Source organism: Poromitra crassiceps, assembly GCF_964638095.1.
Source record: "Poromitra crassiceps genome assembly, chromosome: 21".
NCBI lineage: Eukaryota > Metazoa > Chordata > Actinopteri > Beryciformes > Melamphaidae > Poromitra > Poromitra crassiceps.
The window spans coordinates 26731997-26751280 of record NC_139638.1 but is presented as its reverse complement, the minus strand read 5'-3'; the positions used below and the strand labels follow the sequence as shown (position 1 = coordinate 26751280).

Sequence of the window (19284 nt, the reverse complement as noted above, 5' to 3'; positions counted from 1 at the left end):
ATAAAGAAATCAATATAAAATATAGCAAGTATTAAACTCCAATAAAAATAGCTGTGTCCTAACCAGGCAGTGTAGTAATGTGACTCTACACTGATTTTGAGTCATTAGGTCATATGACCTGGGAGTTATTGTGCCGAAAAGGCAAATTTTTCCATAAAGAAATTAATTATGAAATTTGGGGAGTATTAAACTCCAATAAAAAAAGGTGTGTCCTAACCAGGAAGTGTAGTAATATGATTCTACATTGATTTTGAGTCATTAGGTCACATGACCTGGGAGTTATTGAGCCGAAAAGGCCAATTTTTCAGAAAATGCATGTTTCCATAAAGAAATTAATCATGAAATATGGGGAGTATTAAACTCCAATGAAAAAAGGTGTGTCCTAACCAGGCAGTGTAGTAATGTCATTCTACATTGACTTTGAGTCATTAGGTCATATGACCTGGGAGTTATTGAGCCGAAAAGCCACATTTTTCCATAAAAAAAATTATTATGAAATTTGGGGAGTATTAAACTCCAATAAAAAAAGGTGTGTCCTAACCAGGCAGTGTAGTAATGTCATTCTACATTGACTTTGAGTCATTAGGTCATATGACCTGGGAGTTATTGAGCCAAAAAGGCTCACCTTTCTGAAAATGCGTATTTTTCCATAAAAAATATAATATGAGGAGTATTAACTATTTTCTTAGAAGGGAAGGCAGAAGATTCTAGCGCTGATATCTCCAAAACCCATACAACTATTGACAGGGAAAAGAAATTAACATCACACCAGCTCATTTTATACAATTAGCTAGTTAAAGTGCTACTATACATTTTCAGTTAGCATACACTTTAATAGATTTAATAGATGCATGGACACATTTCACTGGTGACTTCTAGCCTACATTTTATAATTCATCTTGACCATCTTGAAACAGCTCACAACGCTAGGATAAGGCCTCGCTGTCACAGGCTATTGACAATTATTATTATTATTAGCATTAGCATTTTCGGCTCAATAACTCCCAGGTCATATGACCTAATGACTCAAAATCAATGTAGAATGGCATTACTGCACAGCCTGGTTAGGACACACCTATTTTTATTGGAGTTTAATACTCCATATATTTCATATTATTTTCTTTATCGAAAAATAAGCATTTTCGGCTCAATACCTTCCAGGTCATGTGACCCAATGACTCAAAATTAGTGTAGAATACACTGGCTGGCTGGTAAAATCATCGACAATTCGACACATCTCTGTTATTGCCTTTCAAAAACCTGACATTTTATTTTGAAACCCTGAAGTTGGTCAACGCGCGGTGTATTTACCGTAAGGTCTGCAATAAGGGCGCCCTTGAAATGTAGGAGCGGCTGGCTTGACGAGGCAACAGCGAGAGTAGGCTGGCTTCACCGCAGTCGTGAGGCGGGTCGTGGACGAGCTCGCGTCCGAGCAGCTGCGGGAGGAGAAGACTACTATGACAAGAGACGATTCAAGAACTTTGATAGCACCTTCAAGCCGGAGAGACACAGCATGGAATTGGCCGACGGGAAGCGTACCTTCGGGGTGGCGCAAGGGAGACGCACAGGTATGTCTGATAGACAGTGAGGGGCGACGGTGTAATGTGACCCTATAGTCCAGTAAAAATGTCACTTGACCTCACACTAATTGCAACAAAACCAAACTCAACTGATTTTGTCCTCAATGAAGGAAAAAAAGTGTTAAGGAAATGTATGAAGGGAAAATTTTGAAAATTACCTATATGATGCTACCAAAAACGTTTATTTATTTATTTTTTAACATTTTTATTTTATTTATTTATTTTCTCCTTGAAGCAAAAAACACATACAGGATATAAGTGATGAGATTTATGGCACATTAAAAAAAAAAAAAAAAAGGCTTCCATAGGCTTCCATAGGCTACTATCATATTTAGGTCATTTTCAAAACTTTCCCTTCATACATTTCCTTAACACTTTTTTTCCTTCATTGAGGACATATTGAGGATACAAAATCAGTTGAGTTTGGTTTTGTTGCAATTAGTGTGAGGTTGACCCACATATTTGCGTAAAATGCCTGGACTACTAAAGAACGCACTTTACATTCCATCGTACCCCCAAGAACTCTTCTCTGTGAAGTCTGCTACCACTAACGGCGCCAAGGTGATCTTCGATGACGGTAAAGATGTTATGGTGTTACCGAGTGGTACTAGGTTTGACATTTATGTACCGTATATAAAAAGTTGTACTATTTGCAAACCGAATGTGATGATGATGATGTGTGTCATGTCAGCCATGATATCCAAACATGGCATGAGATCATGGGTCACTGCAATTATGAGGATATTTTAAAGCTGCAGGATGTGACCGTAGGCATGCATATCAAGGGTAAAAAAGTGTAAGCCGGATAAAGAATGTGTAGTATGTATAGAGGGGAAATTTACACAAACGAGGAGCAGAGATCCGACCGATAAAGTAAAGACACCACTTGAGCTGGTGAACACTGATCTTGCTGGTCCAGTAAACAATGAGTCCATAGATGGCTTCAAGTATATGCAGTCCTTTACAGATGTGTGTACAGGGGCGGTGTTTGTTTATTTCCTGAAAGCAAAGAGCGATGCAGTTCAAGCCACTGAGAAGTAGCCTATCTCGCAGATGTAGCCCCTTATGGAACTGTGAAATGCATTAGATCAGACAACGGGACCGAGTTCACCAATAAGGAGTTTCAAACACTACTGAGAAAGAACAAGATTAAACACAAGACGTCTTGTCCTTATTCCCCTCACCAGAACGGGACAGCCGAAAGAGAAGGGCGCACTCTCTTCGAGATGGCCAGATGTATGCTTATCGACAGTGAGCTACCTAAGAGCCTTTGGCACTATGCCACCCAGGAAGCAGCCCATACCAGAAACCGGTGTTTTAACAAGCACACCGGCACTACGCCATATTCAGCACTAACAAGAAAAAGGTGTGATTTAGCTAGGATGCAGAAATTTGGGGCAGTGTGCTTTGCATACCAGCAGGACATGGGTAAATTAGATTCTAGGTGTGAGAAAGGGCATTTTGTAGGACATGACAAGGGCAGTCCCGCGTATCTAGTTTATTACCCCGACAAAGAGAAGGTGCAAAAGCACAGACTGGTCAAGTTTGTCACCGTGACAACTTGTGAAAGCGAGACTCAGACACAGGAGCTAGAGCTGGACCCGGAGAGGGACAGTGAGGAGAGGGGAGAGACCCCACAGCCTAGTGTGCTGAGCACAGATGTACAGACTGACGGTCCACAGTCAGCACCAGAGGATGATGGCGAGGAGCACCCTAGGGTGACGCCACACGCCTCAGACAGCAGGAGATATCCCAGCAGGGAGCGTAAAGCCCCGGGGTACCTGAGAGATTTTGCTCAGGAAGATAGTGAGGAGGATGATAGTACACTCACCAGCGTAGATTATTGCTACAGAGCGGTTTGCGGTGTACCTCTGACCTTTAAAGAGGCCATGACATCAACCGAATCAGAAAAGTGGGGAAAAGCGATGGATGAGGAGATGAAGTCCCTAGAGGACAACCAGACATTTACTCTGACAAAATTGCCAGAGGGCAGGAAAACAGTGGGAGGAAGATGGGTGTACTCAATTAAGGGCGACATTGACGGACACGACAAATACAAGGCTAGATTTGTAGCGAAGGGATACAGTCAGAGGGCGGGGATAGATTATGGGGAGACGTTCTCACCAACAGCCAACCTGACAAGTATATGAGTTAGGGCTGTCCCGGCGAGTCGACGTAATCGATGACGTCGACTACGTAAATACGTCGACGCACGCTACGTGCTTCGACGCGTCACGTGTGGCTAATTTTAGCGGCTAACTTTTACTTTTCGTTACTTTACATGGCAGTAAAATGCCACTGAATGACCAAATTGATTTAACTTTTAACCATTTCGAATTCCACTTTCAATACGGACCCCCAGCATTGGTTAGTTGTTAACGTTGTGACTATATTTATAACGTTAATAACGTACTCCGGTTTGCGGGCTGAATCTGTGTGTTGCGCAATAGCTACAAGTCGCACTCTGGCTGTAGACCCGAGTTATAAACTGGAAACCGGAGTAGCCTACGTTATAAACGTTATAAATATAGTCACGTTATAAACAACTAACCAATACTGGGGTCCGTATGGAAAGTGGAAATCGAAATGGTTAAAAGTGAAATCAATTTGGTCATTCAGTGGCGTTTTACTGCCATTTAAAGTAACGACAAGTAACAGTAGCCGCTAACATAGCGCTTACCCATCAGCGCAGCGTCATTTGACGTCAGCACACTCTTCTAACAGCCTTGTGTCTGGATGATGTGTGACCATCTTACATGGAGAATTTGTCTTTCTCCAAAATTAAGAGCACTGTTACTGAAAATTGCACACCATTGTACTGGAAGATGATGATTTTATGTTGGACTGCTGCTAAACTCAGTTGACATTGCACAAGGTTTTTGGTATTACTCCTGAAAGTGTCTTGAATTTAATTGATTCTACTATTTTATTTTGAATTGCACTATATTCATTTTATTTTAGGACAAGCTCTTGCTTTAATTTTATTTGAGAGATTTTATGTTGGACTGTTAAAGAGAATGAGATGGTTAAATAAAATACAGAAATTGAGAAGTTTTTGATTATTTATTTGTTTTGGGTAAATTTATTGTTATATAAAAAAATATATATAATAATAATAATCGTTAGATTAATCGACTAATCGAAAAAATAATCGTTAGTCGAATCGATAAGAAAATAATCATTTGGGACAGCCCTAATATGAGTATTAATGCAGAAGGCAGCCCAAGATGATTTAATTTTACACCAGATGGATGTGAAGACCGCCTACCTGCATGCTCCCATCGATCGAGACATTTACATGGAACAACCTGAGGGTTATGTAAAAGAGGGAGAAAAGCTTGTGTGTAAGCTAGAGATGCTGCGATCGAGATTTTTCAATTCCGATCCGATTCCGATATTTTAGCCTCAAAACCGATCCGATTCCGATCAAATTTCGATACCCGATTCGATACCGATTTCGATCCGATACCGATACAGCACATATTTAAGCCTCTCTATGCTGTCTGATAGCTAGCAGGCAACAAACATTTTTAGGGTTAGGTATGTATGTGTGTGCTTTGGTAATATAGTATGTAAACGATTTAGTTCATCTAATTAATTCGATGTAAAACTAAAACATAATCAAATACACACTTCTTTTGTAATGGGTGAACACTGGACACAAATAATTATTGTTTCCTCACACATACACCCCCACTCTGTCTCACACAGGACACATACACACACAGCCCTGTCCCTGTCTCTCTCTCTCTCTCTCTCTCACACACACACACACACACACACACACACACACACAGCCCTGTCCCTGTTTCTGTCTCTCACACACACACACAAAGTTTGTGCATACATTTCCACTGCCAGATTGGAGGAGTCTTTTGTCATTTTCTAATGTTACTTCTCTTCAGTGCAATACGTTTTGATAATGACCTGCTGTACAGCGCCGTTCGCTCAGTCAATAACGTGTCGTTAACGTTAGTTAGAGGAGAAAGATAGCTGCTGTTAGCTAGCTAATTAGCCATGTTAGCTGCCTCAGTGGGTAACGTTAGCCTATAGAGAGTATTTATCTGACGTTTATGTTAGCTACTCCTCAAACCTGCGGGTGGAAATGGTTTATGCGATGCGATGTATGTTGAAGCAAGACAACGTTTTAATGTACCTTGAATTGGACAAATTACGACGGGTCGTGCTCACGCAGATCTAAGCCCTGGCCATCCTAGGTACGCGGCCTCTGTGTGCTGCTTCTGCATGCTGGATAGAAATCCTGGAGCGGAGTCATGGAATGGAGTGCTTATATCGGAGCCTTGGATCGGTCATTTTCGCTGGAATCCGATCCGATCCATGTTTTTTGGCTGATATCGCGCCGATATCCGATCACATGATCGGATCGCAGCATCTCTAGTGTAAGCTAGAGAAGTCAATTTACGGCTTGAAACAGTCAGGCCGAAATTGGAATGAAATGCTGCACAAATGTCTAACAGATGACAATTTCACACAGAACCCGGCTGATCACTGCGTCTACGTAAGAGAGTCAAAAGGGGAGAAAGTAATAATTGCTATCTGGGTCGATGATCTCATCATCGCAGCCAACAACACCAAGAGCCTAGAGAAAGTGAAAAACATGCTTTCTACCAAATTTAAGATGAAGGATTTGGGGATGGTGAATCACAGGCATGGATTTCAGCCAGTTGGACGGCTGTGTGGAAGTGTCACAAAAGAAGTATGTTTTAAAGATACTGGAACGTTTTGACATGCAGGAGTGTAGGGTCAGAGAAACACCCTGTGACCAAAAGTTAGACTACACCGAAGATGCACCTAAAATGGTGGATGTGAGGAAGTACAGAGAGGCTGTAGGCAGCCTTCTTTATTTGACAACCTGTACACGTCCAGACCTATGTTTTGTAGTAAGCAAGTTATCGCAGCATTTTGCTGGACCTACAGATGAGCATTGGGGTACAGTAAAACATGTTTTTTTTTATCTCAGGGGTACTTCAGACAAACATCTCTGCTTTAGAAAGAGCAGCGAGAAACTAGGCCTGCAAGCGTATAGTGACGCCGACTGGGCTGCAGATAAAAGTGATAGACGCAGTACGACAGGGTATTGTGTGAGCATGGCTAAAGAGAGCTCACTAGTCTCTTGGAGAAGCAAGAAACAACCTACGGTAGCACTGTCGACATGCGAAGCCGAATATATGGCTCTAGCTCTTAACTATACAGGAGTGTATTTATTTGGAGCAACTGCTAGGAGGTATGGATGCCTATGAATATAAGAAAACCGTTGTTAACGAGGACAACCAGGGGACAATTGCACTAGTAAGAAACCCCGTGTGTAGGCAAAGGTGTAAGCACGTGGATATTAAATACCACTTCATTAGGTCTACCATAAGGGAAGAAAAGATGTCATTAGTGTATTGTCCCACGGATGAAATGGTTGCAGATGTAATGACCAATCCTGTTTCCAAGCTGAAACTGAGAAAGTTTGCAGGGGTCATGTTTGGTGTGTAAAATGTGTTGAAGAAGTCCACATTTGACTGTACCATTTTTTTTTGTTTAAATATACACAGGTATACAGAAGCACATAATTCATAAGTGGGAGTGTTGACATATGACATAGATATATATATTATATTGTATGACTACATGTGTCACTGTGTACCTTAAACTGTGTTTATGGGAGTAGTTGCAACTACTCCCTTTATCCAGGAGGAGGCGCTGTTGCGCTGGGTATTGTCAACATAGATATATATAAAGGCTAGATAGCTTACCCGCGCTGCCGGCCAATGGAGAGCGACGTCGTCGCATGGCGGCCATCTTGCTACAGGGAGCTACTAGGAGTTATGAGCATCTGTTGTTGGGTTAGTATGGCAACATCATATGATCATAACTCCTAGGGAAATCGATGAAACTGCATGAAACTTTGTGCCTGAATCCCTCTCATGGCATAGATGCTTCGGTTTAATTTTGGTGTAATTTGGAGCCCATCAAAAAAAATAGTGTTTTTAGTGTTTTTTTTTTTTTTTTTGGTCTATCTCGGGAACGGAATATGCTTGTAATAAACCAAACCGTTTGTAAATCCGTCAAGATTTCAGCGAGTTATGAGTATTTTTGTCTGTGCAGGTCACCAGCTACCATAGAACGTACCAGAAAGGCACTGTAGCAAGATGACGGCCGTTCAACGACGCTGCTGACTCCGCCTTAAGCCATCTAGCCTTTATATATATCTATGATTGTCAATGTACAGTCGCATGATTGTGATGTCACTACCCTGTATATTGGGAGGCGAGTCCCGCCCCCTCTGTCTCTTGGCTGACTGACTCTGGAGAGAGAGCAGCAGTAATTTGTTCCACCAAAATAAACCACGCTGAACTTTATGAACCCGCTGCGCAAGTAGACAAAAGGTATAAGTCTACTATGCTAACACTATGTAGATCGAGACCAACAGTTTAGAGATATCAAGGAGGAGTGTGCATCAATGTGTAGACCAAGACCAGCAGTTTAGAGATACCAAAGACGATGTCTGTGACGAACAGGTTAGGCTCGTTCATACATATATAGATATATATCTTTTATTTCTTATACATGTTCTCATGTCTTTACATATAGAAATATATGTATACTTTTTATTTCTTGTTCATGTTTATATGAGGCTGATCTGTTATCTCTGACATTTGTTTGTTTATGTTATGTCACGCTGTTACGTTACGTCCTGTCATGTCTGAAGTTTGTAGCTCACTGTGAGCTTTTGAAGGTGTTGGGTAGGCTGTGAAACTGAATTGCCCTTCTGGGATAAATAAAGTTGTCTGAATCTGAATCTGAAGATGAGTTTATATAAAAGGAATCAATGCCAAAGTAAAGGAAAACTACTGTTCCTGTGAACTACACACAACTAGTTTTCCTTTACTTTGGCATTGATTCCAAAAGGGGAAGCAAGCTCTGCCATTGACTCCAACCGACCGGCTCTGCCCATTAATGGATTTATTTTCCGCTCCCTGCGTGTCGCTCTCAAATCTGTCCATCGCTATGAAACAACAATAACAACTCTAGCTCGTTGCTAGTAGCAAGTAGCAACGTTCTGAAAATGGTCAGTTTTGACTACACACCAGTCACGTTCACTTCATTTTGATCGGGTAAATTAGAGATTCCCAGAACTGTCGCCACTCCCCCTACCATCACCCACTGGCGCCGGAACAAGGGGGACATGGGGACATTTTGTCCCCCTTAAAATTTGGTCCCCCTAAATTTTTTTTTTTTTTTTAATCTGAGGGGGCAACTGCCCCTGACGCTTAGAGCCCACTTTACACTGTTTACACAGCCTGTGATGCTTGTTAAAGCTGTGATCGTTGTGGGATTATTACACCTGAGAGACAGACAGACCCAACGGCCCTAACGGGCGCCAGCAAAAATGAATTTGAAAAAAAAAAAAGTTTCAGCCATAGTTAGGAGTGAGATTTGCCGGCCAGCGAAGCTGGCTGGCAAATGCGATTTTTCAAACAGACAGAAATCCAAGTGTGCAGTTAATGTAAATCCCCTTAGCTCATAGTAAGTATCAATTAGCTCACACATGCAAATACGTGATGATTTTAATGAACACTGCTTGTCACGGTTGTTTGTTGTTAAACCCAGTGATGGGCAAGCTACTTGGAAAATGTAGTAAGCTAAGCTATCAGTTACTCTCGATTAAATATAGCTAAACTACATTGAAGCTATCCCCAGAGAAATGTAGCAAGCTAAGCTACGAGCAACATGGCAAAAGCAGCTTGCTACATCAAAGCTACTTTTTTCTCACATTGAAATCAACTTCTTGTCAAAGAACAACTTTCCACTAAACAAATAGGCAGACAAAAAAAAACTCATTTTGATTGTTTATTATATTATAAAACACACTGAAACTTTCACTGGCACAATATTCAAAAACATGATGTGACTTCGCTAGCACATGACATATTTTGCCCTACCCTTAACCAATCGTCAGTCTTCATTGCCTAAACCCAACCCAATCAGAGGCAGAGTAGTGCCGGGTCGTGCTGCAAGAGAGGCACGGATGAGACAACAACACTTGTTGTCCGTCATAATGGAACTGGAAGTGCTTATTGACTACACAGGCACACTTGACACACTTGACAAAATTTGACATGTTATTTTACTAAAAATAATGCATTTGACCATCATTTCAAGTAGAATGATACCACCCAAGCAAGAATATTTCAAGTGTTTCAAGTGCTTTACTGAAATATTTGGACCATATAATGATAATACAATTATCTCAACCTTAAAAGGTTACATATAGGTGCCAAAAAGCCATAAAATCACATCAAAGAACAAAGAAAAACAACAACGATAATTCAAGTTTAAACAGTAAGTGTGCAGCTGTAGCATTTATAAAAAATAAAAATAGTTTTTTTTTTTTTTTTTTTTTTTAACTTTTCAACTGAGCATGCAGACAATTAAAATAAGGGTGCAATGCATGCTTTTGCACCCCCGTAGAACCGGGCCTGCATGGGAGACCGGGCCTTCTGCTCTGCCGCTCCCCGTCTGTGGAACACTCTTCCCGACCACCTAAGAGCTCCACAGACGGTGGATGCTTTTAAAAAGGGACTGAAAACTTTCCTTTTTAATAAAGCCTTCTAGTTTTGTGCTTTCCTTAGTTTTTAGGCTTTTTATGTGATTTTTTATGTTCTTTTTAATGTTCTTTTAATCTTTTTATTTCTTTTTTATTCTCCTTTAATTTTTTTTTAATTCTTTTAATTATTTTATCTTATTTATTTAGTTTTACTCTGTAGCACTTTGGGATTTTGTCCAAAATGAAAAGTGCAATTACAAATACAATTTATTATTATTATTATTATCACTAGCTCGTTGCTAGTAGCAAGTAGCAACTTTCTGAAAATGGTCAGTTTTGACTACACACCAGTCACGTTCACTTCATTTTGATCGGCTAAGATTAGAGATTCCCAGAACTGCCGCCACTCCCCCTACCATCATCACCCCTACTACTCCCCCTATCCTCGCCCCTACTACTCCCCCTACCATCACCGGTACTACTCCCCCTACCATCGTCATTACTACTCCCCCTACCATCGCGGCTACTACTGCCCCTACCATCACCCCTACTACTCCCCATACCCTCGCTCCTACTACTCCCCCTACCATCACCGCTACTACTCCCCCTACCATTGCCATTACTACTCCCCCTACCATCGCGGCTACTACTCCCCCTACCATCACCCCTACTACTCCCCATACCCTCGCTCCTACTACTCCCCCTACCATTGCCATTACTACTCCCCCTACCATCGCCGCTAATACTCCCCCTACCATCACCCCTACTACTCCCCCTACCATCACCCCTACTACTCCCCCTACCCTCGCCCCTACTACTCCCCATACCCTCGCCCCTACTACTCCCCCTACCCTCGCCCCTACTACTTCCCCTACCATCGCCCCTACTACTCCCCATACCATCGCCCCTACTACTCCCCCTACCATCGCCCCTACCACTGCCCAGAATAGCCCTCCCACACTACCTACTGGTGCACCTTCCCACGGCCTTGCAGTTGCACCAGCAAGTCGTCCTCCTACGGCACCAATAACTGTTGATTCCTTAATGAATTCATTCTCTCTCTCAGCTTCGGCTCTAGCTTTAGCTTCCTGCTGTTTTCTATACTTCTCTGCTTCTTCCTTCCTTCCTTCTTTCCTCCGCCTCCCCACCTCCCTGCGTCTCTCCTCTTCGCTGACCTTCAGAATCTCTCTCCCTTTCTCTTGAATCGCTGCTTCAGCCTCCTCGAACATCTTAATGCTGTAGTAATCTCCTCCATTCTTTACCACCATCTTCTCAATCTTCTGCAGCAGCTCTGTGACCTGAGACGGATTCTCATCCTCATTGTCAACTACATGATATCCACCACAGCACTGATCTGTGAATTCTTCAAGTTCTTTACTGATACTGATACGTTCTTGAATAGTTTTCTTCTTCAGCAGGCTTCCATACGTGAACAGCACCATTGTGTGCTTGACTGCCTCAGGACCAAAGAGCTCCTGAATCAGCTTCACTGTCTTCTGCTCCTCCTCAGTGAATCTGGTTGCCAGGGATGTGACCACCAGAAACACATGGGGACCAGGAGAAAACAGAGAGATACACCGCCTAATCTCCTTCATGGTGTCAGCTTCTGTTTCACATGTGTCAAACAGACCTGGAGTGTCAATGACAGACACCTTTCTCCCCTCCACTGTCTCTGTGTGTTTGTCACAGCATGATGTCACAGAGGAAAAAGATCTGCCTGATTTGAATTTCCCTTTCCCCAGGATGGTGTTTCCTGCTGCACTCTTCCCAACTCCAGTCTTTCCCAACAGCACAATCCTCAGAACGTTGCTCTCCTCTTGTTCTGTGGAAGAACAAGTGCACCTCAGTTAAATCTGTCACTTTTTTTTCCTTCTTGATTTCCCCCTCATTTTCTCCCCAATTGTACTGTGACAATTTCCCTGTGCTGCCCCGGTCGCTGCTCCACCCCAGTGGGCAACAGAAATGGGGAATGTATGAGGCCCGTCCTGGAATCCCATTAATTCGAAAGTCCGCAGGGGGGCGCACGTCAGGTCCGGAAGTGACGACACGTACATTGGCTCCAATTTAAAAATGAGCCGACTTCTCTCTCGTTCTGTGTCTTACTCATTCATGGCCAGTTTAGGACTGCCAATATTTAGCACAGGCCAAAGATTTTCATAATTGTTGGTCATCTTTCAAGACCCACAGTAAATTATCTATTAGCACCAGAGTGATTTGCAATACCTCAAAAACGTGTGAATAGCTAGCAACGTAGTAACAGTATAGATCCCCGTTATGAGGTCTGTTGATCAAAAGAACACCTAACGCTATATCATTATGTAATGTGACTTGTGACATGATCACATTTCAATAAATATAACGTTTTTGCACATTTGAATGCTGCTGGTCGTTTGTTTAATGCTGTATATAATGGACATTTAAAGCTGATACACAATTGTGTTGAGGTAATTCCGCAAAGCTCAGTTAAAAATATAACGTGTAACACTTAAAACAATAAAATGTAAATTTTTCACAGCAATACAGTCCAGCCCATGGTGAGCTAATTGTTTGAATTATATCGAAATATATTTGCATGGTGTAGCAGACGTTACAATATTATGACAATATAAGCCAGTTACCCTAGCTAGAGAGAGTAATTTCAGCCCACCAGATATCACCATATTTCATTTCAATAAATATTAAGCATTCATTGATTGAAGCAGACTGCTGGTTTCTCCGTCGTCATGTCCTCTGGTCCAATCTTCGGTTCGTAGTTTGTGTTCACTCGACATCAATCTTATACATGATAATATACAACAAGGCTATCTTTGTTGACAATGTTTATTGACAAAAGCATTAAAACAAGCAAATATAACAATATTCTCCGGTCACTGGCACTAGCTACAACTTGTTCAAAGCAAATCTCTCATGTCAGCATTTGGCTTGTGTGTTATTGCAATTTCCTATGTTGAAACAACTGATCAGCAGTAACATGTAGTTTAGCGTTAATCTCAGGAGAACAGAATATTATAGCTTTAATCTTCACAAATCATGATCCTCTGTTGTGTGTCCCATCTGGTACTGGACAGCAGCTACCCCTGGAAGAAACGAATTAGACACTGTTAATCACTGTATAACGTTAACGTTTGCTTACCCAACACTACGTGCGATTGGTAAATACTGTAAATGCAGAGGTGGATAAACTATCCAGAGGAGTTGAACCCCCTTGTTCCCCCTCATTGATTGATAGTTGATCTAACGTTAGCTAGATATATAACGCTATAGCTGGTAGATCATATGAGTATGCTTTGAGTCTGCCTCATCTCAAAGAGGTAACCTAGGTAAACAGAACTGCGTTTGTTTTCTGTCTACGTCCGAATCTGTGCAGCATCCAATACTGTTTAACGTTGTATAACGTTAACTTATGCTACTCTAGTCTAACGTCCTCCTGTAATGACAAATGGACATGTAGCTAGCGTTAATGTCATGCTATGCAATTAGCATTACGTTAGAAAATAAGATTACCTCGATTTTGTGGAAGATGCAAGCGGCAGGCTGGTGACGCCGCGCGAGGTCTGGAGGAAATAATACTCTGGTTTTTCTTCGGGCTACTGTATTCACTGTGAGATCAAGGCTAGCAATAGCAACTAACGTTAGCAACATTTGTTAGCCAAGCTAACGGCTAGCAGGGAAAACAACATGAACAAGATGGATGCCGTGGCGGTGGAAACCCTCCTCCGAGTCCCGTCCACGCTCACGCCCCTTCCTGTTTTCCCGGCTCCAGGTTTGAACAGATTTCCCACAATGCAACAGGAAAATCCATTCATCCAATCAAACGAAATCAAACAATATCGGGAAATGAGCTTCATTTTGCCGTGTCAAAAACATATGGTGGTCCACTATATTTACTGTCAATGCTCCACCCCCTCTGCCGATCTGGGGAGAGCCGTAGACTAGCACCATGCTTCCTCTGACACATGCGCAGTTGCCAGCTGCTTCTTTTCACCTGACAGCAGCCCACCTGCAGACACAGCCAATCGTTCCTGTATGGAGTGGACACCTGACCAAGCCGGAGGTAATACAGGGGCACGAACCTGCGACCCTCGTGTTGGTAGGCAGGGAATCTACCGCTACTCTACCCAGACGCCCAAGTCTTTCACATTGTTGTTATGACATAGTGTTGAACACCACCAGTCTGTTCAATAGGATTTGTCCTCGTTACTTTAACATGTACAGTACATCACCTTCCTTCCTTCCTTCCTTTATATTTATATAGTGCTAAATCACAAGAGTTATCTGATGCACTTTACAAATAGAGGTAGAAGACCAGCCTCTTTATTTCAGCCACCCAACAACTGAAACAATAGACCCTTTTCACGGGGGCCATTTTGTGTCACACTTGCCTTTTAAACATGAAGTCTGGATCATGTCAGGCTAGAGAGAGCAGGATATTTTCAGGTTTGACCTTTTTAAACATGAGGGGTCTTTGTTTAGAAACAACTGGATATGAGCCGTTTTTTCTGCCAGTGGCCAGTGGCGGTAGCATGTATCGATAACGAGAAATGTGATAGGAAACAGCTTTAGTGAATTTATAACCAAACTCCATTCAAAAACATGCCGTTTTAACAGAGGGTCCATTCCTGGCATTGTGCCAAAAATGAGGCAGTCAGAATAGTGGTCGCACCGTCGTCAATCACTGTGGGTGATTTATTTTACAAGTGGCATTCAAGTCATATCTGACTAGTTTTAAATTTATTTCTCCCCACAAAAGTTAGGCTAGGCCTAGCCTATATGTCTCGATATAGGCTATCAGTCAGTCAGCTCATATCCTCTCCGCAGTGTGGACGCACAGTCACACAACACTGCCTGCCTCAAATGGCTGCCTCACACGTTAGCGACAAATCTGGAGACTTCAAAAACATGCCGTTTTAACGGAGTCCATTCCGACAACGAGGGGTGGCAATGTGCCAAAAATGAGCGTGATTGATTTGATTGATTGATCACTAGGCCTATGTCTCACTTTTTCTGACATGGATCAGCAGCGCAGCAGTAAGCTGTCTCCTCTCCTCTGTGTGATGCACGGACCTGCCTGCCTGCATGCATGGCGCGTTGGGATCCCTAGCTCTACCAAACAATTCAAAGCCGTTTGCAGCACTTGAGGAAACCGTGAGTTTGCTCGTTTAATTCGTTGATATAAGCGATTGCCCGAACGATTCATTAATTAATAAACTAGTGAACGTGAAGTGAAGTGAAGTGAGTCACACCCGCCCACTCAGACGGATCTGCGGATAATGACCTGCCACTGTTTAACAGCAGCTGCGCTTGCGTGGAAGCGGATCTTACACCGGCGGCCGAGGTGAATAAGATACGGACTCGCGGGAGTGCGCGTAGGCCGGCTAATTGTTGTTTAACATGCAGGCCAACCGGCTAGGAACAGGTTATAATACGGATTCCACTGCATGTTAAGAAGTAGGCTAGTATTGGTGATGGCAGCAAGGAAAGACTTGAGCAGCTAAACACCAGTTGGCATCAGTTTGGTCATACTCCAAAAAGTGCTCCCATGGTGCATGTGCATCGTCTCTAGAGTCTCTGCCCTAGAAATTCAGATTTATAGTTTATTTAATGGCTTCAACAGTTTGAATGTTTGCTGTTCTCTTCAATTACTTTCCGCTGGCTCTGGCTATCTAAATAAACAAACTTGACTTGCTTCAAACGACTCCAACCACTACAAGAATTTTGTGAGGAAAGTGGGAGAGCACCGCTTAAAGAGATCTGCAACCCCCCATGACCAGAGATAGAAGCCAGACCTTCATCATGTCAGTTTTTCAAAAAAGGGCGGGGAGTTTTCAGGCTTTCGAATCCACCCACTCCACATGTGGATAGGATGAGCTTTTGTGGGGCGGGCAAATTTCAGAACCAATGGCAGAGCTCTGTGCATTTCCTGCTCGTGCATGTGTAGTTTCAGTTAAAGCCAGCTAGCACTGTGAATGGATCAATGGATCTGCTGCTGCTGATGTTTCTCCGTCCCACCACCCCCTCGCTTCTCCTGTCCAAATCTCGCGTCACCAGGCTCTCTCAGTCCAAACACCAGCATACCGTTTTACTTCGTCGAACCAAACGGTTCAGCTAACGCTATAATCGGGGGAGACCATCGAACGTTTCACTCAGATCAAAACAAAACAAAAACATCGAAAAAATATTTTCTTTAAACACAGATTTATTTTACATTCTGGTCCCAGTGAAATGTTATGCGATCTCTCCTGTTTCTAAATATATCTGTACCATTTGGTTTGAACCAGTAAAACTATTTTTATAAGCATTTTACAAAATGTGTATGAAATGGCAGATGAAAATCTCTGGTACACTGCTGAAACAGGAAGTAGGCGGTCACTTTGCCTCTCTAAGGTTGAGGCGATGTCTCGTCATAGACACTGGGTTAGCTGGCTCAGCCTGGCTGGGGGCGTGGTCATGGTGGGGTAAATCCCCCGTTCTATCCATTCAGCAAAGTTAGAATTTAGCTGATAGCCCAGCCCAGGCAGACACGATCAGGGATTCAACCACCGCAGTAAACGCATATCTGAATAGACATCTTGTGTTCTGCTCTACAATCCCCAAACCGAGCCGCAGCACCATCAGTTAGATGTCACCATCAGTTAGATGTCACCATCAGTTAGAGCCGCAGCACCTTCCTTTGGTGAGTCAGCCTATTGAGGTATATGGACGGTTTCACCCCACTCGCGCGCCAGCCGTGTGGGCGTTCCCACATACGCCGACTGTCTCTATTGTTTGGATATTACCCAGAAAGCTTTGAGGCGGCAAAGTTTTGACAAGAAAACCATCAAATCTGGCAAAAAAGTTAGATAGAAATAATATTTATTTTGAACACAAAATGCATAGAAATAATATTTATTTTGAACACAAAATGCATAGAAATAATATTTATTTTTAACACAAAATGCAATTCTGGAATATTTGAACATTATAATATTTATTTTTAACACAAAATGCATAGAAATAATATTTATTTTTAACACAAAATGCAATTCTAGAATATTTGAATATTGGACAAAAATAAAAGGAAATTTAATTTAAACACATGGGGTGTATATATACCCCTTGCAAATACAACGTGAATAGTGAAATGGGTAGTTTGACCGTAACAATACAATGCAATGCAATGACTTTACATAATGTATATTTATGTCGCATCATTTAGCCTGTTAGTCCATGGGCCAGACCAGATTCCAGTACCACTCAAGGTGGCAAGACTTATAATGTTTGTTAAGACACGTGTCTGTAGATGATATTTTGGTATTATAGCCATTCCTTAGTGGTAGCTGTGAGACAGTTACCAGCTTGTGAAGTGAACCCCCACTAAAGTAAATTGCATTTTAGACACTGGTGCATATCCTGGGTTAGGCACATGGTCAGGGCATTTTTCAATGTATTGTGTTTGGACCTATTTTAAAGGGAACCTTCTTAGCTTTCATTTAAGGGCACTTGCGATTTTTTTCGCACAAATATAGAGGTCACTTGAGCTCTTCACAACCATAGACTGTATAATAAATAGTTCACAACATCAATGACACACATTTTTCCATAATTTTCACCTATATACTTTCTTTTAGCCCTGTGGCATCAAGGAACATCAGAAACACAAAACACAAAAACTGGAATGCTCACAGGACTAAGGATTCGGGAAATGTATAATACTAGGCCTAGGCTCGCACGCTGGGCAGCTCGCTGTCGCCTGCCCTGCAGCTCACCGAGCTGGCCCCCTCGCATACACACGCTGCGCGGCCTCGCCCGCAGCTCGGCTGCTGCGTGGCCTCGCCTGCCCTATTGGCGCATGCAATGTCTCCCTCTCCCTCAGTCCCCCTCTCTCTCCCTCTCCCTCAGTCTCTCTCCCTCTCTCTCAGTCTCTCTCTCTCGTGTGTGTGTGTGTGTGACTGATGACATCATCAGTGATGTCACAATGCCTATGTATGACATCAGTGATGACATAATCACTGTGATGACATCATCACTGATGACATCATCACTGAACTATAGCCTCAGCCTTAACCCTACAACACTAACGTCGGGTGATTTTCACCCAGACAATTTAATTCACGTGATTTTCATTGTCTTGCTGCTGTCTGAGGTGGGCGGGTCCTTGGGTACCTTCAGGATGCTCACTGATGTCATTGAATGTAGGTTTGTTTCCCTGCTCCCATTCATGGTTTTTTCTACCGGATATGTGTTCGGGTGATTTTCACCCAACGTTAGTGATAGAGGGTAAAATATCTTCGGGTTAGGGTTAGGGTTTGGGTTCGGGTTAGGGTTTGTGTGGTGATTTTCACCACACAAGTCCCATGAATGGGTGGACCAAAGGAGAAGTTGGGAGCTCCTGTTTTTTTGGGGGGGGGATCTTTTTTGTAACGATGACCTCATTTTTCCTGAATTTGACATCTTTTTTATAGTGTCCCCCATAATAATTTTTTGTGTTTTTTGTGATATTTCACATTTAAAAATAAAAGAAGAGTACCTCAATTTGCCATGTATGGTTGTACTTACTTGAAGATATTTTGATGAGAAGTATGTTTTATGGGGTATATTGCATGGGGTGAAATACACCCGATGACGTTAGTGATGGTGTGATTTTAAATCTTGGCGTTATTATTGATTCCGATCTCAACTTTAACTCCCACATTAAGTCAATCAGAAAATCAGCTTTTTATCATCTTAAAAATATAGCAAGAATTAGGGGCTACATGTCCAGACAGGATCTAGAAAAACTAATTCACGCCTTCATCTACAGTAGGTTAGACTACTGCAATAGCCTTTTCTCTGGTCTCTCCAAAAAAGAAATAGGCAACTTCAGCTCATTCAGAATGCTGCTGCTAGAGTTCTAACGAAGACTAAGAAAGCTGATCATATCACTCCAGTTCTTAAGTCCTTACACTGGTTGCCAGTGTGTCATAGAATAGATTTTAAAATACTGTTATTAGTCTATAAATCACTTAATGACCTAGGCCCTAAATACATAGCTGAATTGCTCCCACGCTACGAACCGTCTAGAACTCTTAGGTCAGCAGGGTCCAGCTTATTAACTGTCCCTAGGATCAAATCAAATCATGGGAAGGCCGCATTTACCCACTATGCTTCTGCTAGCTGGAACAAATTGCC

The 19284-nt window shown here is 42.3% G+C and overlaps 1 protein-coding gene across 1 annotated transcript in view; it reads right to left on the bottom strand.

Annotated features, from left to right (window-relative positions):
- Nucleotides 1-19284, bottom strand: part of LOC310795362 (GTPase IMAP family member 8-like) — a gene marked incomplete at its 3' end in the record, with an annotated part of 49932 nt that overhangs the window by 14517 nt on the left and 16131 nt on the right. Inside the window, exon 3 of the mRNA XM_083657396.1 lies at nt 11061-11959. Within this exon, the coding sequence (XP_083513522.1) occupies nt 11061-11959 (899 nt within the window). The remainder of the gene's footprint in view (nt 1-11060; nt 11960-19284) is intronic.